Raw genomic sequence first — 17,006 nt, 5'->3', positions numbered from 1 at the left:
CCCCGGCGCTGCGCCCCACCATCGGTACTACAGCCGCCACGGCGCTCGTCCCCGGGGGACTCTATTTAGGAACGGACCGGGGAAGATGGCGGAGGCCGCGGAGACGGAGGCGGCTGCCGAACCTGCCGGCTTCAAGCTCCCGAGCCGCCCGGTGCCCGCCACGCCACGCTCGGCGGAGGGAGGCGAGCCGGGGCCCAGCCCGTCGCCCCCCGCCCGCTCGGCGGCCGCTCCGGCGGCTCCGCGCTACGAGGAGCCGTCGTGGGGCAGCCGCCCGCCGGCCGGCGCCGGCTACGGGCTGGAGGTGCTGAAGGGCGGCGTGGCGCTGGGCTCGGTGCGGCTGGAGGGCGGCAGCTGGTTCCTGGTGGGGCGGCTGCCCGGCTGCGCCCTGTCCCTGGAGCACCCCTCGGTGTCGCGGCACCACGCCGTGCTGCAGTACCGCGGGGCGGGCGGCTCCACCGACGGCCCCGCTGCCGCCGACGCCGCCGGCTTCTACGTGTACGACCTGGGCAGCACCCACGGCACCTTCCTCAACAAGGCGCGGGTGCCGCCCCGCACCTACTGCCGGGTGCGGGTGGGACACGCGCTCCGCTTCGGCGGCAGCTCCCGCCTCTTCCTCCTGCAGGTGAGTCGGGGCCCGGGCGCTGCCCCAGGGAGCCCGGGTGGGGTGACTCGTGTGGGAGAGGCTTCCCCGGCTCCCGCTCAGGGATATACCCGGCTACCTCTACATCTCGTCGGCGTCTTGGGAAGGGGCGGGGTGAAAGCCCGTTGGTTTGGATGCTTTGAAAGCAGCCCAGTGCTGTTGTGGTTGTTTTCCTGGGGAAAAGCTGTCAGCTGTTCGGTATCCGCTCTGCGGTGAGGTTTGGGGTTGAAGGATGGAGTGGGGCTGTGAGGTCCCCCCGCCCTGGCGTGCTGGGCAACAGAGAGAACGGGCATGGCAGCTTCTGCCTGACGTGTGGCGAGAGCAGCGGGCATTCCTCTCCCTCATCAGTGTGCAGTGAGAGCAGAGGGCATTTGTCTCCATCCGTGTGCAACGAGAGCAGAGGGCATTCCTCTCCCTCAGAGTGATGTATCAGGAAGGCCTCTGTGGCAGGATGATGCGTCAGGACAGTAAATGCACTAATGTTTCTTCGTGATCAGGGGGAGCTTTTAATAGTAGGAACTTAGAAAGTACTTGGAGCGCCCTACATGCACTTCAGAGGTTTTAGTTGCTTGTTCGTCAAATTCTCTCATGTGGCCCTGCTAAAAAAAATTGTTGCATTCTGCCTTCAAAATATGGTTATATTTAAGATTGATCTCCCTACAAGTACACAGTAATGCTCGTTTCTTCCCCCCACACCTTTAACAAGGATATTAAAACTAATGTGTTTGGGGATGCAAACCATAACAAATGGTCTAATAATTCCACTTTTTGAAGAGCACTATAATGATTTGTTTATGTTATCGTATATAACCTGCATGTGTGTTGAAAATACTTCTGTGTTTTATTTTAAAAAACGCTTCTATAAAGTTATTATTTGCGACAGGGACCCGAAGAGGACCAGGAGTCTGAGTCGGAGCTGACTGTGACACAGCTGAAGGCACTGCGTAAGCAGCAGCAAGCAAAATTAGAAAAGACAATGTTGGGAGAGGACTCTGATGAAGAAGAGGAAAAAGAGGAGAGAAGAAGCGAGAAGAGTCAGAACAGTGATATGAGCTGCTCATGGGGAATGGGTAAGTGATGATGCACAAATCGGCTGATACACCTTGGAAGGTCTTTAAGCCAGTTTTCAGTGAATGCTAGGGTTGCAATTCCAGCTGGATGCCAAGGGTCCCAATCCAGTAGAAGTTCTTGTGTACAAATTAATCCTTTTCCTTTTAAAAAGAAGAGTGCTGTGACAAGGCAAGCTTACAAGACAACTATTCTAGAGCTCCTTTTAAAAGGGAGAAAGTAATTTGCTTACTCCTATAAAAGGCCACGAAACTGAGAGTTAGGTTAATGCTGTGTTTTGTTCCTGTGATGATGTCCACACTTTGGCCTGAGAGGTGAAATCTAATTGCCTGAGACTCATACGTAGTATAGTTGTCTTTAAATTTAAATAGGAAGGCCACATCTTAAAGCTACCTAAATTGTAACTGAGCTTTTCAGTACAAAATGAGTTGGTTTTTTGAATGCAAATGTATAAGCACATCCCTTGAAAGTGATAAAACTGCCGTGACATTCATCTGCAAAACTGTATCTTATAATGGAATAAGTAATAGCAAAAAAGAAGTAGGGTGGGTTGGTTGGGGTTTTTTTATTGGATGCAGAAATAATATTTAAGATAAGGGAAACAATTTTAGGATGATGTAGCTGATACTTCTTTCAAACTAGCAAAAGTTGAAATATACCAGTGTTCTCTTTCTAACATTTTGCCTTTTTTTTTTTTTTTTTTTTTTGCACTTTGTGTGCCCCCTTCTAGGGGAGGATGCTGAGGAGGATGATGTTGAAGAAAACCCTATTGCTATTGATTTTCAGGATGTACAAGATGCCTTCTATATGAAAGATCCTAGGAAGGCCTTACAGGGCTTTTTTGACAGAGAAGGTACTTTTTTTTTTTTAAATTAATTTTTTTTTCATTAAATTTAATTTTTTCTATTTATCAAAGTGTGACGTTCGTGCTTATGTTTCTGTTTGGGAATTAAAATGCAGGAGCTAAACTCTTCTGTTGTAATGTGGGTAAGGTTTTTTGTTTGGTCGTGTTTGGGGGGGAAGGTTGGTGATGGTTTGGGTTTTTTTGTTTTGGTTTTTAGTATGTGGGGTTTTTTATTATTAAAACTTAGCTCACCATTGTATATCTGAGACCTAGTTACCAATTGCTAAACTGGTAGTTGCAGAAAGCACCTTGTATTCCTCTGGAGTGACACTCAAACTACACCCATGCTTTGAAAAATGCTGAAAAATCCAAACCTGTCAAATTCCAGACTGTTCTGTTTGGAGATGGTTATCATGGTGAGATAGAACTGGAAAGTATAAAACAAAAATAATGAATTGGTCTAAACTGTCGATGGTTGCTAGTGAAACTTACAGATGACTCACTTATTTGCTAAAGTGAAAAATTAATCTTCAAGATAAACAATATCTGCGAATCCAGATTGTAAACTGTCGTTACTTCAATGTTGTTTTCTTTAATCCATACAAAAGCAAGACTGTTTTCTCTTTGAACTACATATTCCTGAAAAGGCCATTTAGAGATGCTTTTTTTTGATCTAAAAAAGCCTTGATTGTGAAAAACAACTAAATGAGCATAATACCAACTGAAGATCCCATGGCTTTAAAAAAAAAAAAAAATGAGAGAGAGAGAGAAGGCAAATCCAGTCCTTTGATATGTAACAAGGCCATTTATCTCTTTTGTTTAACCATAATATTCTTCTCTGCTGTAAAGATTACTTGTGCTTATTTCAATTTTGGTTACTACATCAACGTTCTTTTTTCTGTCTAGGAGAAGAGTTAGAATATGAATATGATGATCGTGGGCACAATAGCTGGCTATGCAGGATCAAGTATGTATATCTCCATCACTTTTGTACATAGGAGCTGACTTCATTGAATTCACAAATAAAAGCTGAACTTGTCACACTCGGCAAGGAGGCCAGCTGGAATTGGACCTGAGCCCTGATACTGAGACAGAAGTTCAAGGATCAGTGTCTACTTCAATGTCTGCACTCCTTTCTGGGCCGGCAGCATTTGGTTTTCCTTGGAGATGAAAAACAGGAAAGCAAAAGTCTAGGTTCTTTCCATTCCCCTTGTTTTGAGAAATGTGAAATTGAAATAAGAGAGAAGAAACTGCGATGCAGTATCTTTCAATTCCTAATGTGAGAGAGGAAAAAAAAATAATAATTCATTCTACTGTGTACCAAATTTCAATTCTTTTATGGTATAAGGCAGGTTTTGATGGGTTCCTGCAAGAGGCCACTGATGTCATCCTTTTATAGGACAGGAGAAGGTGAGGTGGAAATTAAGTCAACAGAATAGGTCTCAAATGGATAGGTACAACGTTGCAATGATTGTACTGCTTAAGAAACCTTTGCTTCAGCAGGGAAAATATTTGTTACGAGTGTTGCATGTACGCAAGATACTGGTGCTTAAAATGATTTGGGGATTGATGTTTAACCTTTTAACTTCTTACATTCCCAGTGTAGTGAATAGTGAAACAAAAATTTACTTGCACGCTTTAGGAAATCCATGCTTGTGTTTTGATTGATAGTGTATGAAAATATTTAACCCACAAAAACAGACTAAAGTGAAATGGAAAGAACAATGCTAATGTGATAAATAAAATATCTGAGTAACATCTGTGAAAAGCTGTTTGTGTCTGAGCTGTTCTCTGATCCTTCAAACTGAACAGGTTGCCTGTGGATGATGCATCAGGGAAGCAGCTGGTGGCAGAGGTTCTCCATTCAGGAAAGAAGAAGGAAGCAATGATACAGTGCGCACTGGAAGCTTGCAGGCTACTCGATGCTCGAGGAGTACTGAGGCAAGAAGCAGGTGAATAACTCGTCAAATGCTGTGATCATTCTAAAAGCCCTAAATTGGGGGTCTTAGATTGCTCTCTCGAATTTGTTCTATTGCTCAGTGGTATGCAAATCATTTTGTTTCTTGCCTTCTCCCTTATCTTTCCCAGTATCCCGAAAAAGAAAATCCAAGAACTGGGAAGATGAGGACTTTTATGACAGTGATGATGACACCTTCCTTGATCGAACTGGTGCTGTAGAAAAGAAACGCCTGAACAGAATGAAAAAAGCTGGTAAAATAGAAGAAAAACCAGAGACTTATGACTCCCTGGTAAGAAGAGTTATTATGACATGCCAGGCTTATTCTCTCGTATAGGTATTATTACTAAGAAGGAAAATCAAAAACATCTTTCTGTGTTAGCTTGAACTCTGTAATCATTTCAGGCCTTTAGCTCTCAATTGGCAAAGTTAGAATAAAATAGTAGGGTTTTTTGATTTATGGAAAATATCTATAAATACCTGAAAATATTGCTTACTTCATTCTAGTGGAAGCACGCTACCTTGCTTTTGCCTGCATAGTATTGTGTTCTGCTTTGTGGATCACAGCAGTGGGTGAATGAAATACCAGAGCAGGATACTTTTAAAATAGTTTTAAAGCATCAGAAAATAATTGTAAGCTTTCAAGTGCACAGGGCACATTCCAAAGAAGTATCTCATTCTGCTTCAAAGAATAAGCAGCCTGGACTGACAGGGGTATGACAACTAAAAGCCCTACGCAGAAACTAGGATGTGGGGGAGCAGGGATAGGGAGGGTTTGAGGATCATAGTGGTGGTGTAACTCTGCTGCAGAAGCGTTATACATATTGTTGTGTTTCAGAAAGAACATTATTTGAACAGTATGTGAAAGGACTGATAAGTTATTTAGGAACAGTCTAGACTAGAACTTTTTCAGCCCAGAAACTCCTGGTCAAAGATCAGAAGTAGAAAAATGGAGATAATTTGGTAGGATATTTGACTAACTCTTAAAAGGGGATTTTAAGAAGGTAACAAGATCTTCTAAGCATGTTGTTCTTTCATAGGTCACAAAGCTAAATGAAGCTGAAAATGAGCTTTCTGAGATAACAGAGAAGCTGAAGGCTTCAGGGAAAGGTAAGGCATGAAGTTTATTTGATCGTAGTGCTTTACATAAAGAACAGTAAAGAGATGAAAATGTGTCGTATGGATTTCTGTCTTAAGCACTTTTGGGTTTTAGCATCCACTTTTCACAAAGGGGTAGGAAGATTTGCAGGTCACTAAGGTAGCTGGAGAGAGGATACTTAATGCTTTCCATCCAATAGTTTATGTACTGTGTGTATATTGTCACGTGCTAATGTATGCAGCTTTTTGCAAAGCAAGCAACATCTAAGTTAAGGTAAGGAGGTGAGTGTACAAGCTCCTGGAGCTTAAGAGGGTGAGTGTTATTACTGTTTATCTGCCCATATTAGTGAAACTGACACAACTTGAGGAACGCTTTTTTTCTACTCCTTCCAAAATCCTTCATAAGGGAAGAGCAAACAACTGACAGAAAAGACAGTATCTTTTATTTCATTTCTCTTATTGTAAATGCACCTTAAAAAGGAAAGATGGGAAAAGAGAAGTGTTGACGCTTAGCCCATGTGTTCAGTGAACCTGCTAGCTTATGAGGTGCTGTTCAGGTTCTGGGATTATGCCTTTGTGTACGAAGCCTTTCCAAAGCGCTGATTGTATCTGGCGGTGAGTTAGATTTGAAAGCATGCTATACAAATAGCTGCATTTTGCTTTCTGTTACTGCTGATGTCTTGTGGAATAAAAGGAAGGCATGAAGGAAATGTGTTTAGGCTGGTTCTTCGTACCTTTTTATCAGAGTTGGCATTAATAAAGGTTGCAATGTCAGTTTGTCAGAAGAGTTTCTCTCCAAGAAGCCTAGCAGCAGTCTGACAGCAGGGCGCTCTTTTGTGCATTATATGGGTATGTTTCTTTCTAGTTATTCAGTTCAACATCAAAACTCATTTGTATCAACGTTTTTGTTGGTGATTGATAATACCAGATCACTGTTCAGAAAACAGTACTGTTCCACTGAGCGTCCTAACTGATGGGTCAGTTTAGTGTGTTTGAAGGAATCGTTTTCAGCATGACTGTACTGATAAGTAGTTAACGATTGACTAGCAGGAGAAGCTAATGCTTTATATTGTCCGAGACATGTAATTCCAAGCTTTTATATGTTATGATGTGTTTGTTTCTGCTGGTACTGTTTCTCAACAAGACTGTTAAATCATATTGTAGTAGAGGCTGGGAGAAGGAAGAATCAGTTCATTTATAGACTCCTACTAACAGCATATAATTCTGATATACGTTACCGTGGTTTGGTAAATTGTAACTGGTTACACAGTTTAGAGCCTTAGAAAAATTGCAGTCTCAGCACTTATTGCAATACAGAGTAATTCTCTATTGGGTGTGAATTTCCTAGAACTAGGGCAGGCTAAAACATAGCAAAGATTGCATCATCAGTTACTTTGTGTGTTTGTGTTCTAGATACTTGTCTTTTCTCTGATTTCTTTGGATGCTTCAGGTTCATCACAGGTGTTGAGTACAAGTGTAAGTCAGGAGCATGCATATTGATCGTGGGTGGTTCTTACCACTGTCATGAGCTGTCTGGCAAAGCTGCTGCATGACATACAGTTCTGAAACCTTAACGCGCTTTAGCTTGCTCTAAAGGATTATTTGTAGCCTAAGGGCAAGAGTGTAGAGACACCAAAGAGTGAATGACAGGCTAAATTTCAACACCTTTTACTAAGCACTCGGAGAAATTAAGTGGTTGTCTAAAGGATCGCAGCAGAAGTTCACAAATTCTTCTCTGGAGTTCTTCAGAACTAACTACTGATGGACTGACTTGGTATCTCTCATTCACTGATGCAGCTGACTGAAAATCAAGTACATCAGTCTCATCTTTGGTCGCCTGTTCAGAAGAAAATTATCAATAAGTTGATGGTGCAGCAAATAGCCCTATAGCTTTTTTCACTGAAATATAACGCCGTGATTGATTCACCTCCTAGCAATGTCAAATTTTATTTCAATAGTGTAGAAAACTGCTGCAACAGATACCAAATGCTGACAGTAACCCTGTAAGCTGAACTACCTGGTCTTAGGCACTGTGGGTAGAATCAAGCAGAGAGTCCTATTTGCAAGAAGGGTAATCTGACTTGCTAAAAATCACTCGCTGACTGAAGCACTCTTACACTGCTCTGCAGCTAAAGAAGCGAGCTGTGGAACTGTACCTTTAATGTTCTGAATTATCTCTCTAGACACTAAACCTTATCTTTGAAATTTGGTGTTTAAATCAAATTATCATTCTGCTTAGGTCCTGCCTGCTATGAGTTTCAGACTTTGTTATCGGTACCTTTTCATTGATGGTTTTTGTCTCAGCTCATACAAATAGTTAAGAGGAAAAAGAAATGTATTTCTATTTGAATTTCTTTTATGACATGTTTTGTCACCATTTATATTTGTGTGGACGTGGATGCTACAACTGTTTCTTTTGCAGCCTTTTAATTCTGTATATCTTTGAACAGTTACCATTATGGCTTTCATATATTTGCAAATTGTAAAACTGTTTTGTTCTAGATAAGTAATATTCTTTTCAGTTGAGTCCACTTGAGTCTTACCAGACTTTTTTCCAAATATCTAAGTCATGTAAAACTGCTTGAATATGGATTCTTAACAATAACTTATATTATTTCATTTGTACACGTTTAAAATTTCAAGTGCTGCTTAATTAGCTGAAGCTGAACTGAAAATAACTCATTGATCACATAATTATTCCTGTGCATTTATACATAAATGCTTATAATGCAGCAAATAAATACCGTATTTTTCACTTTTTGTATATTAAAAGGCATAAGATTCCCTGTCAAAAGGCTTGCTAAAATTCTAGCAACTACATTTCTCTTTGTATGCCTCCAAGTTATTTCTGAACACAACACAAAAACTTCTGAAGCATTGTTCAAGACCAAGAAAGGAGTTTTCCTGGGGTTTTTTGTTTGGTTTTCTGAAATCCGCGTGTTAGAATTCTGTATTTAGTTTACTTGGTCATTAGAGCTTGACTTTTTCCTTCTTAGTTTTATTTTAATTAGTCAAATGTGCATAGAATAGTTAATATTTGAAATCAGGTGGAGGAGAAGGACTGTTATTACTCTTTTTCAAGTACAGAGCAGTGTTTTCTTGTTAGAAAATGCAGTCAAAACAAAGGTAAATTTTGTGTGATTGGCTTAACGTATGAAACTATTCTTGTCTGCACTCAGTCATCCAGGAGACAGCATTGTGTTGATTCATTTCTAGCTTTGCAAATGTTATTACATAAATGTTCCAGGAAAGCTAAAATGGCATTCCCCATGCAGTGGTGTGGGATTCTTTGTAGCTGTGTTTATTTCAGTCTGTGACTACAAAAAGAAAACCCAAAAAACCCTTAACCCATTATTTTAGGGACAGCAGTGAAAAGTGAGATGGACAACCTAGAGCAGAGACGCTAACTTGTAAAGAAACATTCCATTTTAAGAGAGGTTTTGTTATCTTAGTGGATTAAGGTTTACTGTTGGGCTTTTGTTAGGAGAAATGGTTTTATCTTTCCAGGGTTAACAACCTCCGTTACTTCAGCGTTCAACAGCAACTTGCGGAAAGGCTAGTTGTTGCTATATACCTTATTCTCTAAAGGCAGGATTTGGAGGGTACAACTCTCATCTCTCCACCTCTAACAATATGTCTCTTCCCTTCATCTTGCATAGTCCAGTCACAGCCAGCAGCTCAAGATTCCTTGGACGAATTCATGACCGAAATAAAATCAGGATGCACCTTAGACAGCGTGGCACGAAAGAAGCTTCACTTGCGGTCCTTTGAACTGAAGAAAGAGCAACAGAGACTGAAAGGGTTAATAAAGCTTGTCAAGCCTGCAGAACTGCCAGAGCTGAAGCCCCAGTAAGTCTTGGCTAAAGTGTAAAATGATTGCTTTTACTGTTGTTATTGTCCATGGGCACTGTGTAAGCCCAGTAAGTAGACAGTTTTCCAAACACAAACGCAGGTCGGCCTTCCAAACTGCCTGGCCCGTCTCTTTAAAGAGCCGCTGTGCCTTTTGGCCCTTGCTGCATCGATGGTCGAGGCAGACGCCCCACAACAGTGGAGTAAGAGTAAGATAAGCCCACACAGGGGACAAGGGATTGAAGCATTGTGTCAGCTTCGTTTTGTTTTGGGTTTGTTTTTTGGTTGTTTTTTTTTTTTTTTCCAACCTGCATCCCAAAGGAACTGAAAAATTTTACGGTTATTATGTAGAACGTGGAAACCACTTTCACTCCACAGAATGTACCTGGAAGTCAAGTGTAGTGGCTGTTCAACTTCTGCCTGGCAACACTGCTGCAATTCAAGTGGGCGTGTGCTGGGTTCATCAGCTAGTGGCAGCTTGATTATAGAGGTTTAATTACTTAATTAATTTACTTAAATTGAGGTTTGGCTTCCAAGTGTGTTTATATGTGTGTGTGTGTATATATATATATATACACATACATGTATATACATATGTAGGTATGTGTGTGCAATTGGGTTTGAGGGAATCTGTCTGATAGAGATATTTTTTTTCTTACTTTTTTTTATTTTAATTCCTGTATGGCAAGTGTGAATCCTACAGCATGTGTGTAGGACAGAGGAGTCACCTCCTGCAGCTTCCTCCTTGGGTGCTCCAAGTGAGAGGGAAATAAATGGATTTTTAGATATCTACTTCTAGTTTGCAGATTTTTTTGCATTTGTAAATACAATACATTTCATACTTTGTGCATTGTTTTCCTTTGTATCTAATTTTTATTAGGAGTGGGAGTTACAGCCTGGAAGCAGAGAGCAAGCCTAAAAAGGTTACCCTGCCTCTCTTTGGTGCAATGAAAGGGGGGAGCAAATTCAAGCTGAAAACTGGAAGCCTAGGGGTAAGTTGGACTCCTAAGTACTGCGAGTCAGAGGCTATTTCTCACACACCTTCTCAGGCTATGGAGACTGTCGGTGGCAACTGTGTCTTCTGACATGTATGGAAACAGCACAGAGGCACAAGCCTGCGGCAGCGGAAGGTGCACAGGGCAGCAGGCAGTGGCTGTCCCCCACCGTTTGCTGTCAGGAGTTGCCATTCTTTGGCCTTCTACAGTCAGCCTGCAGACATTTTTCCTTAAAACGTAACTACTCTTCATCCTGAGAGCATTTCCTTACTAGCTGTCTCTATGACAGCAATATGTGTTCTTTCTCCTGTAATGCATATCTGTGACATCTACCTCCATATTATCTTAGCACTGATGCACAAGTCTTTCTCCTGCAGAAGTTGCCTGTTAAGCGTCCAGAGATCCCTGAAAGCTTGTTGAAAATGAAAGATGATGGACCAGAGGAGGAGGAAGAGGAAGAAGAGGAAGAAATGGAGCAGGAGCAAGAAGCAGATGCAATAAACAGCAGAGCATCAAACCTGGAAATGAAAATGACAACAGAGGAAGAAACAGGAAAAGAAACTAAGGATGCTGATGGTTCTCCTTGCAATAACAAGAATGAAGAATCCCTTCTGGATGGTAAACCATTGGTTTTGATTTTTCCAGTAATGAAGCAGAGTCTGTTACTGCTGAATTTTTCAGAACTATGTGAATCTCCCAAGGTTTGAGTCGCAGGTTCTACAGCAGATTTCTTTTCCATAGATTTTTGCCATGAGTCCAGAGTCTGCGTACAAACAGATGAGTTTCACGTGGTTCTGGCTGAAACTGTGCTTGGCGGTCAGTTTTTCGTGCTTTTGGTAGAAACATCCTGGACTCAAGAAAGGTCCTATTTTGATAAGCCCTGCTTTTATTCGATTGAGTGTCCATATGATAAAAAATACAATATATTGTTGGCAGGGAAGGTGACTTAATGTCTGTGTAAAGCTTCAGAGCAGTTTGTAAGGAGGAAAAATAATTTTAAAAGTGGTAATGGAGGGGTATCTTCCTTGTAGTTGTGTGGTATCTCAAATCATAGAATAGTTTGGGTTGCAGGGATCCATCCTTTTTCTATATTGACTTGATGCATTTGAAAACTCAGTAATGATGTTTCTCAGTAAATGATCTATTTGATGACAGAAACCAAATTTTAACTTCTTGTCTTAATGCTGGACAGGTTGCGCTTGAAAAGTATGTTTTAACTGGTCACAATTTTTTCTTTAGTATTGTATTGTGATGGACTTGGTGGGTGAAATAGTTTGGAGGGCTTTTAAGAGACTCTTCCCAAGACAAATGTAGCCAAGAGTTCCCTTTTGTACTTCGTCTCAGGGATGGTAGTGCTCGACTCATCACAGTTACTGCAGAGTGCTCACCTAGTGCTTTTTTTATTTTTTATTTTTTTTTTCCCAGGGGCTCATTTTCAGCCTGAGCCAAAGATACTAAGGAATAAATCTCATTTGGGACCCTCACAAGAGAAATCTCAAGGTGAGCCGTACAATTTAGACTCTATTGTACAGAAGCATGTGGGTTTAGAAACTGTCTAAAGGAGCTAGTGTTGTAGAAGGAAACTTAAGCCTAATCTAGAGTTTAAAGTAAGAATCTAGAATTCAAATGAAGTATTGGGTTTTGCTTGGGAAGTGGTAAGTGTATGGTGAAGACAGGTCACTTCAACTACATTAACTGCTTTGGGATCCTTTGCTTATTTTTTTTTTTAAAAAATAGCCTGAGAAGAGAAAAAAAAATAATTTAGGAGCCTAAACATAATGCTTTTTCCCCCCCTTATTTTCTTGCCATAGCACTTAACACGACAGGAGGACAGAACTTTCCTTTTATAAAGTGACAAATACTACATAACATTAGCGAATAGCCTGTTAATGACCCAGGTGACGCCTCTATGTGTACACAAAAAAAATAGTCATATTCTCAAAGTGAAGACTGTTTCGTGTACTGAATATTTGGAGGAGATCTGCATAAATTTTCTGTTTTTTCATAACTCAGACTCATAAAGATATGTCATCCTGTCCTCATCATCTCATCCATAGATGTAATCCACAATAATCTCACTATTTCACAGATTAAATGGCAGAAAAACCAGGTGTACTTCTATCTTTCTGTCTTCCTCTCGTCTATGGTACTGTGAAATTACTTTTTAAAAAAAAAAAAATTAAAAAAAAAAAGCATGCTGGTCCTGCTCATTTCCTAGTGTTTCCTTTCAAATCAGTCCCTGCAGTGATTACATGTAGATCATGTCTTTTTAGAAAATAAATATCTGCCATTAACTAAAAGTGTGTTACAGAATCCCAAATGCAGGACCTTATTAAACTGCGTTCAGGTATTAAACATGAGTTATTTAGGAAAAACAAAAATACGTTCAGCAGTCTTAAGTATGAATTTTGTTGCGGTGAGCTGTCTTTTGGACAGATTTCCTTTTGGATGTATCCATTTTTATGTGAACTTCCCATGAGCTTATTTCTGATAGAACTGATCGTTCCTGATGTGTCATAAAACAAATCTTCTTTCTTGCCAGCATCTGTGGCAGTGTGTAAGGAAGCTGAAGAGGCATCTGAGAAACTTAAGAAAAACAGTAGCTCAAGCAAGGTCAGTTATGATACCATGACTCCTGTAGCTTAAGAGTTTCAAGCAATGATTTAGTAGTCTCTTTATTAGTGAAATAGTAACAATTTGATTGAGTATGACTTGGTGATAGTAGTGCTTTTCTGCTGACTAAGACCCAAATGTAGAATCACACCCTAGCATTGAACACCGATTTTGGAGTCTCCAATAAGAAGGTAAAGCACAGCATGGCAAGCATGATAGAGGCTCTCAAGTCAATCACAAATTTATTTTTTCATCTTTTCACTTGGCAATTAGCAGAGAATGCTTCTTCTGAATCACAAGTGTTGTAGAACATAGGTGCTCTCTGGGCTTTAGGAATGGCATTGCAAAACTTTCCTTGGAGAGTGGCTTGGCAAGTGTGTGTGTATTGGCTGATGCAGAACATGCTGGACTAGAATTGTAGCTGGTCTGTGTTGCCATTACCAAACCTCATCCTTCCCTGTAGATGTGGAAATAGAGAAGTCTAAGAGATGTAAGAGTGTCTTGCAACCCAATTTTTACTGAATTTGAGTAAATGTATGAGACAACGTTGCTCCTATGCATAAGCCTTGCTCATTTTGGGACGCAGGCAATTGTTCCCTTCCTGGAGCTGGGAGGGAACTTCTGTGACAGCATGCTTTTAGCCTGATGATTATTGTGAGGCTCTTCCCTTTGGAGTGCATCCCACCCTTCTGCTGACTGCCATCAAAGAAGATTACTGTGCTTGGTGGGCCATGAGTTCTGACCGTTATGACAATTTCTTTGTGGTGGCCATCTAATTTTAGTCCTGCACCACTTAAAGAAACTTAACTCCCCGCGCCCTGTGTGTGCTAATTGCCACCTTGTTCGTCCTGCCAAAGGAACCAAGGACTGGGTAGGCACAGCCTTTGGAATTGTCTTTTGTTGCTAGCCTATAAAGCATGTTGATAAAGAAAGCAAGAGTATATTTATAGTGTTAAAGCCCAAGTTATACCATTTACCACATGAATATGGGAGAAGGAGGCAGCTTCTCATGCTGAAGCAGTCAAGGCAGCACCTCTCGTCAGCACAGAGCTCACTCTAACACTGAGCATTCTCCAAATACCAGATGGCTTAGCTGTATTCTCTTTCCCATCACAAATCACTTTTTCCATATGCTGTCTCTGCCTTTGGGCTCAGATCTTGCATGGAAAATATCAAGCAGAAGTCAGCTTTGGGATTATTTTTTTTTTTTCCCCTCTGTTAATATTTAAGGAATAACTTTGAATCATGTAAAACTGGAAAAACAATTTTAAAGTGACTTTTCACAAGCCATATTTAAAAAGCGTTCAACTCTGTAGTCTAATGTTTTGGAAAACATTAGTCTTCTAAAAGAACTGGTTTAGAGCTTAAGTTGGGGAAGGAAAGATTTTGAGGGAATGAAAAATTGCTCCAACTGCATAACTTAAGACTGTGTCATGATATTACAGAGTAAGGCAAATCAGTGCTGAGTAACTTGGCCACATTTTGAGCTCTTAAGTCTTGCACTCGACAGTTGTATGACTTTTTTTCTTTTGATAGCTACCTGCAGTTGTTGAAAACAAAAGTTGTTGAGAAAATGATGCTGATGTGGCAAAACTTAAAAATCTAGGACCAAAAAGACAGCGCTGTGTCAATATTTGAATTGCAAGTGACATGTTTAAAGTAAACTGAAACATTTCAGTGATGCCAGTGTGATGTGAAAAAATTGTGGTTTCTTTTCTTTTGAAAAACTGTTACCCTTCTATAACAGCTGAACTTTTACATACTCAAATTTGAAAGTCATCTTAAAGCCAAAGTTTTCAGTGGGATTGCGCATTCAAATCAGTAAAGCACTCTTGAAAATCCTACTCCAAAGCTTTTCCCTGCATAAAGAAATTCTGTGTCAAATGACACTACCAAACAGTAGCGTGACAAGGCTAAACTGTCCAGAAGTGGACAGTTGGCAATGGTCCTGTTCTGATGGGGAGATTGGACTGGATGACCTTCAGAGGTCCCATCTAACCAGCATTTCTATTGTTCTGTGACTCTATTGGAAATAAACTGGATCTGTTTGAGGGTTTGATATTTCTTCTTTCCTCTGTATTATTGATTTCACCCCTGACTCTTGTCAAAATAACCCTCACCTTTTAGTATTTGAGGATGAATTAATGAGAGATTTAGTGGCTGTAACACGTTGCTGGAGGGGTGCGGCACCTTAAAAATCTCTTCTCTTTTTGCAGGGCCAACAAACTTTTTTTTCCTCACAGTACCCAGATGATGACCCAGACTACTGCATATGGATTCCTCCTGCAGGTATCAACCACTTCCTCAGCATTTTTAGTCTTGTAACTCAAGAATCTATCTAATAAGTAGTCAGGGTGTCCTTGTAACTTCCTGAGAAAAAAGTAATTCAGGAATACTTTACCCAGAACCTGATGTTTTCCAGCGTGTTATGCCCCATATTTGTTGTATTGCCATGCAGGTATCACTGTGAAATACAGGCCATATCTGTAGCATCTTCATCTCAATGGGCAGATACACCTGAAGTTTGTTTTTCAATTTTGTAACACCCGAGAGAGCTAACTCCGTTCACATATGGTGATACAGTGATCTAGCTGAAAGACAAGCTCAAGCCTTCACGAGGGATAAATGCTCCAGCAATCTTAGTGTTCTCAGTTTTCATAGAAGTCTCTGAAATCTGAAAATCTTCACTGCAGATTTTTGCAAAAATCATTGGAATACAAACTTTGGGTCATGTGTTCTGGAGAGAAGTCTTGGTAACGCATTGGTGAAGGCACGCATCCAATATACGTTAAAGTTGAACACACTTTTTACTTTAGTTCCAGACTGTTTTTACCTAAGTGAGGTTATTCTCAAACAGTGTAATGAATTTTAAGTTTCTCTAAAATGGGAAATTCATTTTCATGCATTGAGGTTTTTATAGTAAGTTCAAAGCTTAGCTTTCATTTGGTAGATTCATTACTCTAATTTTTATAAGGCTGTTGCAGGCTTGTAATATAGATAGGCTCCAAAGGGAATAAGAAAAATGAGAATAAATTTTACTGAAGAAACCTATAATCTGGTGAATCATCCTTCAATGAAAAGACTGCACTTCTCTGACATATGAATCCACTGGAACAAAATACCTGATTCAGTAACTGGGAGGTCTGATCTGGGATCGCCAAGTGAAGCTGTGTCTATAAGAGGGAGCTCCTTTGTCTGTCTCTGCCTGCTAATAATCAGACTCCTCTTCTGTCTAAGCTGGCATAATAAGGACTCCGGGGGGGCGGGAAGAGTGGGGGGAAAAAAACCCACAAAACCCAGAAATATATGATGTAATACTGACGCTATTAGTAAGGTTAAGAGGAATTATAAGTATAAATCAAAAGACTACTTGAATTGTAATATCCAGTCTGACTTATCCTCTCTGTGCTTGTCGTACTGGTGCTGCTTAGAGACTATTTCTTACTTGGGTACAAATTTATCTTGGATGAGGGGGGAAAAAAAATAATGCAACTCTTCCTCTTTGTCCATTAGGTCAAAGCGGCGATGGCAAGACTCATCTCAATGAAAAATATGGCTACTAAGCTTCAAGCGCCCCAGAGTACATCTGCGGTTTGAAGGACTGCTCTATTTTGGACTCTTTCACCACACATTAAGTGAGGGATAAAAGAGTTGGGTTTTCAGCCACTGTTCCAAATTCAAGGGCATCAGCGGGCACTCTGGCTGTTACCTCTCCTTGTGAGTCCTGATTGTCTGCCAGATAGTAAAAGCCCACACATTCTTCTGTCTCTTCTTCAACTTTTAGCTTTGTCCTTTTTATTTTGGTGTAAAACTGTAGGCTTATTTTTCCTTTTGTAAATAAAAATATACAAAAAAGTATAAAAAAAATACACCTCTGTATACTTACAGGCTTGATAAAATTTATTCATGTTGGTTTTACACAATTAAAATGAGAAACACTCC

At 40.5% G+C, this 17,006-nt stretch overlaps 1 protein-coding gene across 1 annotated transcript; it reads left to right on the top strand.

Annotated features, from left to right (window-relative positions):
* The first annotated feature begins 43 nt into the window (after window positions 1-43).
* On the top strand, window positions 44-17,005 carry SLC4A1AP (solute carrier family 4 member 1 adaptor protein). The gene is made up of 14 exons (XM_063328664.1): window positions 44-622; window positions 1,524-1,710; window positions 2,439-2,561; window positions 3,459-3,519; window positions 4,365-4,504; window positions 4,641-4,801; window positions 5,550-5,619; window positions 9,267-9,456; window positions 10,337-10,448; window positions 10,829-11,069; window positions 11,877-11,951; window positions 12,994-13,064; window positions 15,281-15,353; window positions 16,578-17,005. The coding sequence occupies exons 1-14, from the start codon at window positions 86-88 to the stop codon at window positions 16,625-16,627; spliced, it is 2,091 nt and encodes a 696-aa protein (XP_063184734.1). The 5' UTR covers window positions 44-85; the 3' UTR covers window positions 16,628-17,005.
* Window position 17,006: the final 1 nt, after the last annotated feature.

Source organism: Chroicocephalus ridibundus, chromosome 3, assembly GCF_963924245.1.
Source record: "Chroicocephalus ridibundus chromosome 3, bChrRid1.1, whole genome shotgun sequence".
Taxonomy (NCBI): Eukaryota; Metazoa; Chordata; class Aves; order Charadriiformes; family Laridae; genus Chroicocephalus; species Chroicocephalus ridibundus.
This window is presented reverse-complemented; position numbering and strand designations above follow the sequence as displayed.

Excerpts from the sequence above, each read along its gene's own strand:
- SLC4A1AP (XM_063328664.1), top strand. The coding sequence starts at position 86 with ATGGCGGAGGCCGCGGAGACGGAGGCGGCTGCCGAACCTGCCGGCTTC. Across the intron at positions 1,711-2,438 it reads GAGCTGCTCATGGGGAATGG|GGGAGGATGCTGAGGAGGAT; the intron begins GTAAGTGATGAT and ends GCCCCCTTCTAG. Across the intron at positions 4,802-5,549 it reads CAGAGACTTATGACTCCCTG|GTCACAAAGCTAAATGAAGC; the intron begins GTAAGAAGAGTT and ends GTTCTTTCATAG.